This window comes from Schistocerca nitens, chromosome 1 (assembly GCF_023898315.1).
Source record: "Schistocerca nitens isolate TAMUIC-IGC-003100 chromosome 1, iqSchNite1.1, whole genome shotgun sequence".
Classification (NCBI taxonomy): domain Eukaryota; kingdom Metazoa; phylum Arthropoda; class Insecta; order Orthoptera; family Acrididae; genus Schistocerca; species Schistocerca nitens.
In genome coordinates, this window is record NC_064614.1 from 953,170,135 (window position 1) to 953,183,203 (window position 13,069).

General features: G+C 42.7%; 1 protein-coding gene across 1 annotated transcript in view; it reads right to left on the reverse strand.

The window, feature by feature from the left end:
• LOC126194677 (guanine nucleotide exchange factor DBS-like) overlaps positions 1 to 13,069 on the reverse strand; it is a 373,302-nt gene that overhangs the window by 165,858 nt on the left and 194,375 nt on the right. The window contains exons 6-8 of the mRNA XM_049932882.1: positions 5,104 to 5,220; positions 4,508 to 4,633; positions 3,128 to 3,291 (exon numbers count right to left, since the gene is read on the reverse strand). Coding sequence (XP_049788839.1) covers positions 3,128 to 3,291; positions 4,508 to 4,633; positions 5,104 to 5,220 — 407 coding nt within the window. The remainder of the gene's footprint in view (positions 1 to 3,127; positions 3,292 to 4,507; positions 4,634 to 5,103; positions 5,221 to 13,069) is intronic.

Consider the following 13,069-nt stretch of genomic DNA (forward strand, 5'->3'; position numbering starts at 1 on the left):
ATTTATATGTCAAACATCAGGTATTATTGTTTTCATTTTCATGTTCATGAGTAACTTAAATTAATAAAGGATTTTGTTTGCTTTCATAAAAGGCATGTTTTATGTTGCTGTTTCATGAATAATTTCAGCAGGATTTTTAACAGAATTGTTCTCCTAAGAAGGGCATGTTTTGACTTATTCCCCTCTGCTTAAAATAATAAACACTACCTGAAAAACCAACTTTTTCTACTGATTTGATAGTCTTACACAGCTACTCAGTATTCAAAGTCCACTTGTGGGATTACAATGAGATGGTCAATGCAAAGTGGGGAAGAGCAACAGGCACATCTTCCTAAAGCCACTTTTTCAGTCAACATCACTTCCATAGTCCAGCAGTCCATTACCAAATGTCATACTAATTACATTTGCAGTTGATATTGTTTTGTCAATGCCACAACCTACTTTTTGCCACAAATATTGTAACATATGTTTTTACTTTGATGCAGGAACTTAACTGTATAGCATAACTTTACTTCTGTTTTTTCACATTGTGTTGTTGTTGTTGTGGTCTTCAGTCCTGAGACTGGTTTGATGCAGCTCTCCATGCTACTCTATCCTGTGCAAGCTTCTTCATCTCCCAGTACCTACTGCAACCTACATCCTTCTGAATCTGCTTAGTGTATTCATCTCTTGGTCTCCCCCCTACGATTCTTACCCTCCACGCTGGCCTCCAATACTAAATTGGTGATCCCTTGATGCCTCAGAACATGTCCTACCAACCGATCCCTTCTTCTGGTCAAGTTGTGCCACAAACTCCTCTTCTCCCCAATCCTATTCAGTACCTCCTCATTAGTTATGTGATCTACCCATCTAATCTTCAGCATTCTTCTGTAGCACCACATTTCGAAAGCTTCTATTCTCTTCTTGTCCAAACTATTTACCGTCCATCTTTCACTTCCATACATGGCTACACTCCATACAAATACTTTCAGAAATGACTTCCTGACACTTAAATCTATACTCGATGTTAACAAATTTCTCTTCTTCAGAAACGCTTTACTTACCATTGCCACTCTACGTTTTATATCCTCTCTACATCGACCATCATCAGTTATTTTGCTCCCCAAATAGCAAAACTCCTTTACTACTTTAAGTGTCTCATTTCCTAATCTAATACCCTCAACATCACCCGACTTAATTCGACTACATTCCATTATCCTCGTTTTGCTTTTGTTGATGTTCATCTTATATCCTCCATTCAAGACACCATCCATTCCGTTCAACTGCTCTTCCAAGTCTTTGCTGTCTCTGACAGAATTACAATGTCATCGGCAAACCTCAAAGTTTTTATTTCTTCTCCATGGATTTTAATACATACTCCGAATTTTTCTTTTGTTTCCTTTACTGCTTGCTCAATATACAGATTGAATAACATCAGGGAGAGGCTACAACCCTGTCTTACTCCCTTCCCAACCACTGCTTCCCTTTCATGTTCCTCGACTCTTATAACTGCCATCTGGTTTCTGTACAAATTGTAAATAGCCTTTCGGTCCCTGTATTCTACCCCTGCCACCTTCAGAATTTGAAAGAGAGTATTCCAGTTAACATTGTCAAAAGCTTTCTCTAAGTCTACAAATGCTAGAAACGTAGGTTTGCCTTTCCTTAATCCTTCTTCTAAGATAAGTCGTAAGGTCAGTATTGCCTCACGTGTTCCAGTATTTCTACGGAATCCAAACTGATCTTCCCCGAGGTCGGCTTCTACTAGTTTTTCCATTCGTCTGTAAAGAATTCGCGTTAGTATTTTGCAGCCGTGGCTTATTAAACTGATAGTTCGGTAATTTTCACATCTGTCAACACCTGCTTTCTTTGGGATTGGAATTATTATATTCTTCTTGAAGTCTGTGGGTATTTTGCCCGTCTCATACATCTTGCTCACAAGATGGTAGAGTTTTGTCAGGACTGGTTCTCCCAAGGCTGTCAGTAGTTCTAATGGAATGTTGTCTACTCCCGGGGCCTTGTTTCGAATCAGGTCTTTCAGTGCTCTGTCAAACTCTTCACGCAGTATCGTATCTCCCATTTCATCTTCATCTACATCCTCTTCCATTTCCATAATATTGTCGTCAAGTACATCGCCCTTGTAGTCTTACAAAATCAACAACCCTTCTCATGTAGATCTTATACTTCCTGAAAAAATATATATCATGAAAATCAACGACCCTTCTCATGTAGATCTTATACTTCCTGAAAAAATACATATCATGAGATGGTAACATTTCGTTGCGTTTAGTGGTAACATCTTCCATGTAACATCCCAGTTTCATCTACGAAAGTACAATCTTTATGGCTTGACTAGGTATCACACAACAACAGGATCTTCACATCATCACATACAGGTTCATCAAGGACTGTAGTTAGAAAACTTTTCATAAGTCATTTTGTCATTTTTCTACTTTTCCTTGCCTCCACATGAATGTCTTGTGGATACGTTGCTCCAAGCTTCTTTGAAACATTTGAGCCAAAAGTGCCTTGGGCTCTTGAAAACTGATATAGAGGCTGTTAGCTACTCTACCACTCATTGATGAAGCCACTTGAACTGTATAGTTGTGTGTAGAGCTATCCACAGACTGAGAAACAACAGCGTTAGTTCTATCTTCTCTGTGAAAGTGTGTTGGCAATGAAGACCTTTCATAATTAAATCTTTTCTTTGTCCAGGCTCCCATCTGTTACACATTTGTTCACCTCTTCTGTAAACGCTTATGCTTTCTGACTAATACTATGATTGTCTTTTGTGTCCTTAAGTGAGATGAATGCAGTAACATGACTGGAAGAAATGCCATATTCATCTTTAAGTTTGTTGATAAAAGTAAATGAAAATGTGCTGTGGAATTATCCAAGCCAACTTGTGCCCACATTTCCAGATGTCGACAGTGAACAGCAGATCCTTACACTCTTCCCCTATCAAACTGGGATATTACATAGCCTTTAGAAAAAATTTAACCGTTTCCTTGAAGTGAGCTCAATCTCACAAATTAAATTTCTACATTCCAAGATCTATTCCTGTCATTACTGAGTTCAAACAGTTAATTTGAAGTTGAGTATAAGCATAAAACTTGTAGCTGGCAAGTAAATGTTATTTCATGCCACTCACCTCTCTACAGCAGTAACATTGCCTAAACGATGGGGACACATTTTGTACATTTCTTGTTGGTCTTCTCTGCAAACAGATGATGACTGACGGATATCGTTTAGTAAATCTTCACCATGTCGAGCTGCTTGGAGAATTTCTTCTTTCAGCTCTGCATATTCAGTACCCTGGAACAATGAGTACAAACAGTGTTTTTGTGTCTCTCACTGACATTTTCACAATAAATATGAGAAAAGTCATAGCTTTGACACAGAAAGCCACATTAATGGAATCAATTTCCTGATATTAACTGATTTGCTGTTTTATTAGCAATTCCAACCCATTCTGTATATTGGTTAAAATGATACTCCAAGAAAAGCTTCAGATAACTAGGAGATTCTCGACAAAAATCTATTTCTGAGGGTGGTTGCGTACTTTTAAAAGTTAGAATCTGATTCACTGTCAACAACACTATTGACAGTTGTGATTTTTTTAATGACAATATAGCCCTGCAGGTGACTTTCACAACCACCAATTAGAAAGAATATCAACTGTGCACAATGGAAAAACACACTGATGAATCTGGAACATGTAAATCTGTATAAGCCAAAGTCCAGCAAAATTTAATCAAAGAATCACAATTTTTGTAAGTTGGGCAGTGTAACTGCTAAGAGTAGGCCAAAGATGAAGTTAAACTACCACTGCTGGATAAGCCTTACCACTCTCACATTTGATTAAATAAAACTTTTTCCTCAGAAATGAGTAACTGAAGGTGATGTATGGAGTTTCATTACAGTTTGGAAAATAAAAAAGGTAATTTTTCATGGTCAAAGATAGACCAAACAAACCTTGTTGGAAAGCGTTGAAGTGCATTTTGAAATGTGCAATCCGTTGCATTTATTAACAATGCAAGAATAATAAGAAATTATGTATGATGTGTGTTGTGACATAACGTCTGAGCAAAGTAACATAAAGAAATGTTTGCATTCTGAGAACGAGACAGAGGCAAGATTCACGAAAATCAGTTACCTAATCACAACTCATAATGCAAAGATGTAAAAGATTTTCTTCTTATTCTGTTTTGTTTGCAACATACTGTTCAAGCAAGTCAGCTGCCATTTATTTACTTCTAGCCCTTAAAACCTCTTAAAATTCAGAAAGTTCTAATCAATTTGATGACACAAACAAATGCTATCAACATACAGTTTTATACAAACTATTAATTTATTTAAAACGGAATTAATTTCAAAATATGAGTGAGCACAAATGACAGCATAATAAAATCTAGTGTATCTTTTTTTTCCATCTATTGAAGAAATGACTCTTGATTCTAACATTTGAAATCTCACCACATTTCACTTGTATCTTTAAAGTAAATATTTCAAAGACTTCCCCCACACACACCTGCGTCTTAAGCAACTGTTGTGTTGCACTGACATCATTAGGGAACTCAGTATCTTGCAGTCGCTGGGTAAAGCTGTCCAGAGCATCTGAAACTTCTTGTGTGTTGCATGAGAACTTTTCCAGAGCCTGCATACAGATAAGAGCAAAAAAATCAAATCCAAATACAACGAAGGATATGCCATGAGGGAATATGAATATTTATAACAGTATAGATCAATAATCACCAAATAGAATACGTTGTGAGGATGGTCCACTAGTCACCAACTTGACAGTGACAGATGGTTACTTATATAGTAGAGAATTAAATTAACTGGAGCTGAAATAACAACAAAATTTAAAAAAGAAAACATGATAATAAATTATTTGAAGCCACGTATCCTCATACAGATTTTCATAAACATTGAGCTATTATTTATAATTTTTTTGCTGATGCTATTCTGTCAAAATAAACAACTCCGTATCACTATTAATGGTATAATGGAAAATAAATATAAAAAGAGAAAGGACAAGGATATGATACAGTAATGAACTGTTCCCTCAAAGAAGTCTGACTACAAGAATCTTAAATTGTTCTACTTAAGAAATAGTAAACTCACAAGTCTTTGTTGTATCCATTCCTCATGGTTGTAGTTGATTTCTCCTCCAAGATCAGGTGTTAACTGTGCTTTATCAATGTACTCATGCAAATCTTCAACACAGTTGCATACAATGACCTGCAAAATGAGTATTACATTGCTGTTGTTTTAACCTTTAAAAATTTTACCTGAAGTAAAATAATCCTGTATTTACCTATATATGACAGTTACTTTAATACTGCTATTTTCCTTCCTAAATACAGGATTATGTTCATAATGAAATATGCAATATTTCTTCCATTTAGGACCTTTTATGTTATAAAATAAATAGTTCAGCACAATGGTTTGATCAATATGTATCACACTACATGTCCAATTCAACAAGCAAACACTAATTCAAGAGGACTACAGTTCAAATCCCCCCTTCTGTCATCCAGATTTCCTAAATTGCTTAATTTGAATGCTGGAACAGTTCCACTGAGAGGTCTCTTGTGTTTTTATTCTCTATCGTCCCACAATCAGAGCTTGTGCTCCATCTCTAATGAGATCATTAATAGGACATTAAACCCATTGAATCCCCTTTTGTAAATCAAATTGTCCAGAGTTCAGTCCACAATTGGTCCTAGTATTTTTGACGTCACTTATCATTCCATCAGCACTGGCAACAATTTATGTAGCTGAAAAATTATAAACTGCACTGTGGTTCAGAGTCCAAGTTAAACTCCAAATCCTCCTATAACTGCCTGAGTCAAAGGCAAGGACATATCACTTCCAACAGGCCAAGGCCTTATAAAACACCCAAGCATTCAAATTAGCCTTCAGGTTGAGGACAGGTTTACTTTCATAATCAAAAGAAGAAAAGACATTATCTCTGGAATATTCACACCATAATAATTCAGGGTGCTTCATCAAAATTGCATCCCAAATCTGAAGAATGACCTCTTCAGTTTTCAATCTACTTAAGAAACAGAAAAAAAATACAGGGTGTTTATAAATGAATATTGGGATTTTAAAGCTTTATAATATTTATTACATTAAACTTACAGTTATAAATGATATGTCAAATGAACAGTTTTACCAAGAGCCTTATAAATGTTCAATGTGAGCACCATTTGTCACATGGCACACATCAAGTCTATAGCCGAGTTCTTCCCAGGTGCTGGATAGGCCGCAAGGGGCCCAATGACAGAACTTGCTCTGCATGGCCTCCACGTTCACCCGACCTAACGCCATGAGATTTTTTCCTTTGGGGCTTCATCAAGGATCGTGTGTACATGCCTCCACCACGAGGAGACCTCCCTGAATTAAGAAACCGGATTGAAGCAGCTGTTGCTACAGTCACTGAAGACACACTTATCAACATTTGGGAAGAACGCGCCTATAGACTTGCTGTGTGTCGTGTGACAAATGGTGCTCACATTGAACATTTATAAGGTTCCTGGTAAAACTGCTTGAGTTGCTCTTTCATTTGACATATCATTTATAACTGTAAGTTTAATATAATAAATATTATAAAGCATTAAAACCCCAATATTAATTTAAAAACACCCTGCATTAATTACAACAGCTGAAGCAGGGCATGGCCACCCAAGCAACCATCTGGCTCTTAATTACAATGTACAACCATGGACCTTAATGCAGTGTGTGCCTTAGATAGCCACAGTGTTGGTGTAGCCATACAGGAGAGGGATCTATAGAAAGGCCACACTAACATAGTTTCCTGAAGGGGGACAGCCTTTTCAGTAGTCACATGGGCAAGAGTCTGGGTGACTGATTTGGTCTTGTAACATTAACCAAAAGCCTCACTAAGTTGGTACTGCAAACGAGTGAAAGCAAAGGGTAACATCAATCATTATATTTCCCGAGGAAATGCACCTCTACTGTACAACATACTAAACATGATACACCCTTTGGTAATATATGCTGGAGGTAAAAATAGTCCCCCCATTTGGATATCCTGGCAAGGACTGCTCAGGAGGATGTTGTCAATGTGTAAAACAAAAGTGACATTCTATGGGTCACAGCATGGAATGTCAGATCCCTTAAATAGTAGGAGAGCATGGATTGGGTAAAAGGAATGAAAGGGGAAGCTGTCTGTACAATTTTGCACAGAGCACAATTTAACCATTTCTCACACTAATTTAAGAATTATGTTAGATGTTTGTATACATAGGAGAGACCTGGAGACACTGGAAAGATTCAGATAGATTACAGACAGAGATTTTGAAACAAATATTTCAAATTTTAAAACATTTCCAGGGCCAGATATTGTCTCTGATCATAATAGTCACTGCATAGTAAAACTGAAAAAACTGAAGAAACTTAAGAAATTAAGGAAGTGGAATCTGGATAAATTGAAAGCACCAGAGGTTGCTGGAGTTTCAAAGGGCCAACAATGATTGACTGAAACAACAACAAAAATAAAAGATAGGACAAATGAGTAATATCGAGAGATGGAATACTGAAGGTAGCATAGAAACAACTAGGTAAAAAGACAAAGTCCTATGAAATTCTTGGAGAACACAGGAGATACTAAATTCCATTGACAAAGGAGAAAATATAAAACTGTAAGGACAGGAAGGAGGGCAGCATCGGTTATAATATCATCTGTTATTTCATTGAAGATGTAGATTTCAGCTATCAGTACGTTATTGGTAGTGATGCAGACTTAGCATAGTTATAAAAACACATATCACAATCCGCCCCCATCAACCATGGACCTTTTTTTTTTTTTTTTTTTGGGCGCAAAACTGCTATGGTCATTAGCGCCCAGCCTGTGACTTAGGAAACAGTAAAAAAAAACTGAAACTGAAAATCAGCAGCAATGGGAACAAAGTCATAAAATTGGAGAAACTAAAAGCAGAAGGAAGGCTTAAAAATCCACTACAGAAAGGGGGTGGTTGTCCCCAAAAAAAGCTTCAAATGACTGACGTCATTTCACTAGCACTAATAAACTGGAGAACGCGGTCGGCTGAGTGCGTGTCATCTGCTAAAATCGACGATAGATCAGGCGATAGCTGTAGACGGGCGCGTAACGGATTAAAATAGGGGCATTCAATTAAAAGGTGTCTTACCGTCCAAAGCTGAGAGCAGTGGGGACAGAGTGGGGGAGGATCGCCGCTTAAAAGATGTCGATGGCTAAAAAGACAGTGCCCTATCCGGAGTCGAGTTAAAGTTACCTCCTCCCGACGACACGTTCGGGAGGAAGAAGTCCAAGCGCAAGGAAGAGCTTTCACTTCCCGCAATTTATTATTGGGAAGTGTTGACCAATGCGCATGCCATAAATGAGCAACTTTGCGACATAAACCGCTCCGTAGATCGGTGAAGGAAAGCGACGGAATAGCTGGCCGAGGAAGAGAGACTGCAGCCTTGGCCGCTATATCGGCCGCCTCATTCCCACAGATACCAGCGTGTCCCGGGAGCCAGAGGAACGCCACCGAGACGCCCCCCAGATGGAGCAAGCGCAGACAGTCCTGAATCCGGTGGACCAGAGGGTGCACAGGGTAAAGAGCTTGGAGACTGAGGAGAGAGCTGAGAGAATCTGAGCAGATAACGTACCGTATCCGCCGATGGCGGCGGATGTAGTGGACAGCCTGGAGAACAGCGTAAAGCTCCGCAGTATACACCGAACACTGGTCGGGAAGCCGAAATTGATTTGGGGAGTCGCCAACAATATGGGCACTCCCTACACCTAACGATGTTTTCGAGCCGTCGGTGTAAATAAATGTGGCGTCCGTCATTTGTGCACATAGAGCAGCAAATGCCCGACGATAAACAAGTGTAGGGGTACCATCCTTGGGAAATCGACAAAGGTCACGGAGCAGGCAGATCCGGGGACGGAGCCAAGGCGGTGCTGTACCCCAAGTTGTCAAGAAGGTTTTAGGAAAGCGGAATGAAAGAGAATGGAGCAGTTGACGGAAGCGGACTCCCGGGGGTAGTAGGGAGGAGGAGCGGCCAGCATACCCTACATCAAATGAGGCGTCGAAAAAAAGGGCATGGGCTGGATTAGCAGGCATGGAAGACAGATGGCTAGCACAACGACTTAGAAGGACCGCTCGCCGATTGGACAACGGAGGTTCAGCAGTCTCAGCATAAAGGCTTTCCACAGGGCTAGTGTAAAAAGCTCCAGACACTAAACGTAATCCACGGTGATGGATAGAGTCGAGACGCCGAAGAATAGACGGCCGAGCAGAGGAGTAGACTATGCTTCCATAATCCAATTTCGAGCGCACTAAGGCGCGATAGAGGCGGAGAAGGACCACTCGGTCCGCTCCCCAGGAGGTACCATTCAGGACACGGAGGGTGTTAAGCGATCGCAGACAGCGAGCCGAAAGATAGGAAACGTGGGAGGACCAGCACAGTTTTCTGTCAAACATAAGACCCAAGAATTTAGCGACGTCTGAAAATGGAAGGTTGACAGGTCCTAGACGTAAGGAGGGCGGAAGAAACTCCTTACGTCGCCAAAAATTAACACAAACGGTCTTACTGGGAGAGAAACGGAAGCCTGTTTCGATGCTCCAAGAGTGGAGGCGATCGAGACATCCTTGAAGACGTCGTTCAAGAAGGCTGGTCCGTTGAGAGCTGTAGTAGATCGCAAAATCATCCACAAAGAGGGAGCCCGAGACATCGGGAAGGAGACAATCCATAATTGGATTTATAGCGATGGCAAACAGTACAACACTCAGCACAGAGCCCTGGGGTACCCCGTTTTCTTGGGAGAAAGTGCGGGAGAGAGTAGTGTTCACCCGCACCCTAAATGTGCGCTCTGCCATAAATTCGCGAAGAAAAAGGGGCAGCCGGCCTCGAAAGCCCCAAGAGAACAGTGTGCGGAGGATGCCTGTCCTCCAACAGGTATCGTATGCTCTCTCCAGGTCAAAAAATATTGCTACCGTTTGGCGTTTCCGGAGAAAATTGTTCATGATATAAGTGGAGAGAGCAACAAGATGGTCAACTGCAGAACGATGCTTTCGGAATCCGCATTGGGCAGGTGTTAAAAGACTGCGGGATTCCAGCCACCACGCTAAACGGTAATTCACCATACGCTCCAAAACCTTACATACAGTACTCGTGAGAGAAATGGGGCGATAGCTAGAGGGGAGATGTTTGTCCTTTCCAGGTTTCGGAACAGGAACGACGATAGCTTCCCGCCATCGTCTGGGAAAAGTACTGTCGGTCCAAATTCGATTATAAAGGCGAAGGAGGTAACGCAGACTATGGGTTGATAAATGCAGCAACATTTGGACGTGGATACCATCTGGTCCTGGGGCGGAGGAGCGAGAAGAAGAGTGTGCATGTTGGAGTTCCCGCAAGGAGAAAACAGTATTGTAGCTTTCGCGATTTTGAGAGGAGAAAGCAAGAGGTCGCACTTCCGCTGCGCGTTTCTTCGGGAGAAACGCTGGCGGGTAATTTGAAGAGCTTGAAATCTCGGCAAAGTGCTGACCCAACGAGTTAGAAATTGCGACGGGGTCCACTAATGTGTCATGCGCGGCAGTGAGCCCAGAGACCGGGGAGAAACTAGGCGCGCCTGAGAACCGTCGAAGCCGACTCCAAACTTCCGAGGAGGGAGTGAAGGTGTTAAATGAGCTAATAAAGAATTTCCAGCTTGCCTTCTTGCTATCGCGGATGACACGACGGCATCGCGCTCGTAGCTGCTTATAGCGGATACAGTTGGCCAAAGTAGGATGGTGGCGGAAAACGCGGAGAGCACGTCGCCGCTCACGTAGTGCATCACGGCATGCCTCGTTCCACCAAGGAACTGGGGGGCGCCGGGGCAATTCGGAGGTGCGTGGTATTGAATGTTCCGCAGCTGTAAGAATAACGTCGGTAATATGTGTGACCTCATCGTCGACGCTGGGAAAGTGACGGTCATCGAATGTCGCTAGAGACGAAAAAAGTGTCCAATCGGCTTGAGCAAACTTCCAGCGTCGCGGGCGCATATATGGCCGTTGAGGCTGCAGTCTAAGGACACATGGAAAATGGTCACTCGAGTGTGTATCATCAAGGGCGAACCATTCAAAGCGCAGAGCTAGCGGAACAGTACCGACCGCAAGGTCCAAATGAGATAAATTTGCCATGAAGGCAGACAAAAACGTAGGGACCCCAGTGTTGAGGCAAACTAGATCTGCTTGGTGGAAGACGTCTAGCAATAGTGAGCCACGTGGACAAGGATGTGGAGATCCCCAAAGCGGGTGGTGGGCATTGAAGTCCCCAACCAGCAAATATGGGGGTGGAAGCTGACCAAGAAGATGAAGGAGATCAGCTCGTGCCATTGGTGTGGACGATGGAATGTATACAGTACAAAGAGAGAACGTGTATCCGGAAAGGGAAAGACGGACGGCGACAGCTTGGAAGGAAGTGTTTAAATGGATCGGGTGATAATGGACAGTTTCATGGAGAAGAATCATGAGTCCTCCATGTGCTGGAGTGCCTTCAACAGAGGGGAGATCATATCGGACGGACTGAAAATGAGGGAGAACAAAGCGGTCATGGGGACGCAGCTTTGTTTCCTGAAGACAGAAGATGACCGGCGAGTAGGATTGTAAGAGGATCGACAATTCATCCCGATTGGCTCGAATACCGCGGATATTCCAGTGGATAATGGACATAGGGTGAACAGAAAATGGAGGAATGTGACCAAGGTCGCTGTCAACTCAACGACTGCTCTGAGCTTGCGACCGACAGCATGGAATGGCATTCAGCCGAAGGCAGAAGATCCTGATCCATAGGTTGGTCAGGAGCAGCTCCTGCCACCAGCGACCGGCCGGTTGATCGGCCGCCAGCAGTGCGCCTCGGCGACACAGAAGACGGCCGAGGGCGACTTCCGCCAGGTGGTACTGTAGATGGGACACGCCTTGGCGGAGAAGGAGAGGAACTGGGTTGCTTTGTAGCCTTCTTGGAAGTATGATGTTTAGAGGAAGGAGGAACCAATGGTTGGGAAGTTGCCGTACGTAAAAACTCTTCACGAGTATGCTCTTTTTTCGAAGTCTTGGTGTCTGACTTTTGGGCTCGAGATTTAGCAGAACTCGACGAAGGGTGAGCCAGAGAGTGGGCAGGCGAAAGTGGTGAGGTTGAACGGGCGATCTTTGCGCTGGCTGATCTGACGACCGTGGCACTAAAGGTGAGGTCGCAAGTCTGCGTGGCCGCCTCCTTTGTTGGCCGATGAGAAGCAAGGACAGCGCTGTATTTTCCTTTCTGAGGCACGGTGGGCTATCGACTGGCGAATAATTTTCGAGCAGCAAAGGTCGACACCTTTTCCTTTACTCTAATTTCCTGGATGAGCTTTTCGTCCTTAAAAACGGGACAATCTCGAGAGGAAGCGGCGTGGTCACCCATACAGTTGGTGCAGTGACGGGATGGAGGTGGACAAGCACCCTCATGGGCATCCCTGCCACACGTAACACATTTGGCCGGATTGGAACAGGACTGGCTGGTGTGATTGAACCGCTGGCACCGATAGCAACGCGTAGGGTTCGGGACGTAAGGGCGAACGGAAATTATCTCATAGCCGGCTTTGATTTTCGATGGTAGTTGAACTTTGTCAAATGTCAAGAAGACAGTGCGGGTTGGAATGATGTTCGTGTCAACCCTTTTCATAACCCTATGAACAGCCGTTATGCCCTGGTCAGACAGGTAGTGCTGAATTTCTTCGTCAGACAGTCCATCGAGGGAACGTGTATAAACGACTCCACGCGAGGAATTTAAGGTACGGTGCGGTTCCACCCGGACAGGAAAGGTGTGTAGTAGTGACGTACGCAGCAATTTTTGTGCCTGGAGGGCACTGACTGTTTCTAACAACAAGGTGCCATTCCGTAATCTGGAACAAGACTTTACAGGACCTGCAATTGCGTCGACACCTTTCTGAATAATGAAAGGGTTGACCGTGGAGAAGTCGTGACCTTCGTCAGACCGAGAAACAACAAGGAACTGTGGCAACGATGGAAGAACTGACTGTGGTTGAGACTCAGTGAACTTTCGTTTGTGAGCAGAC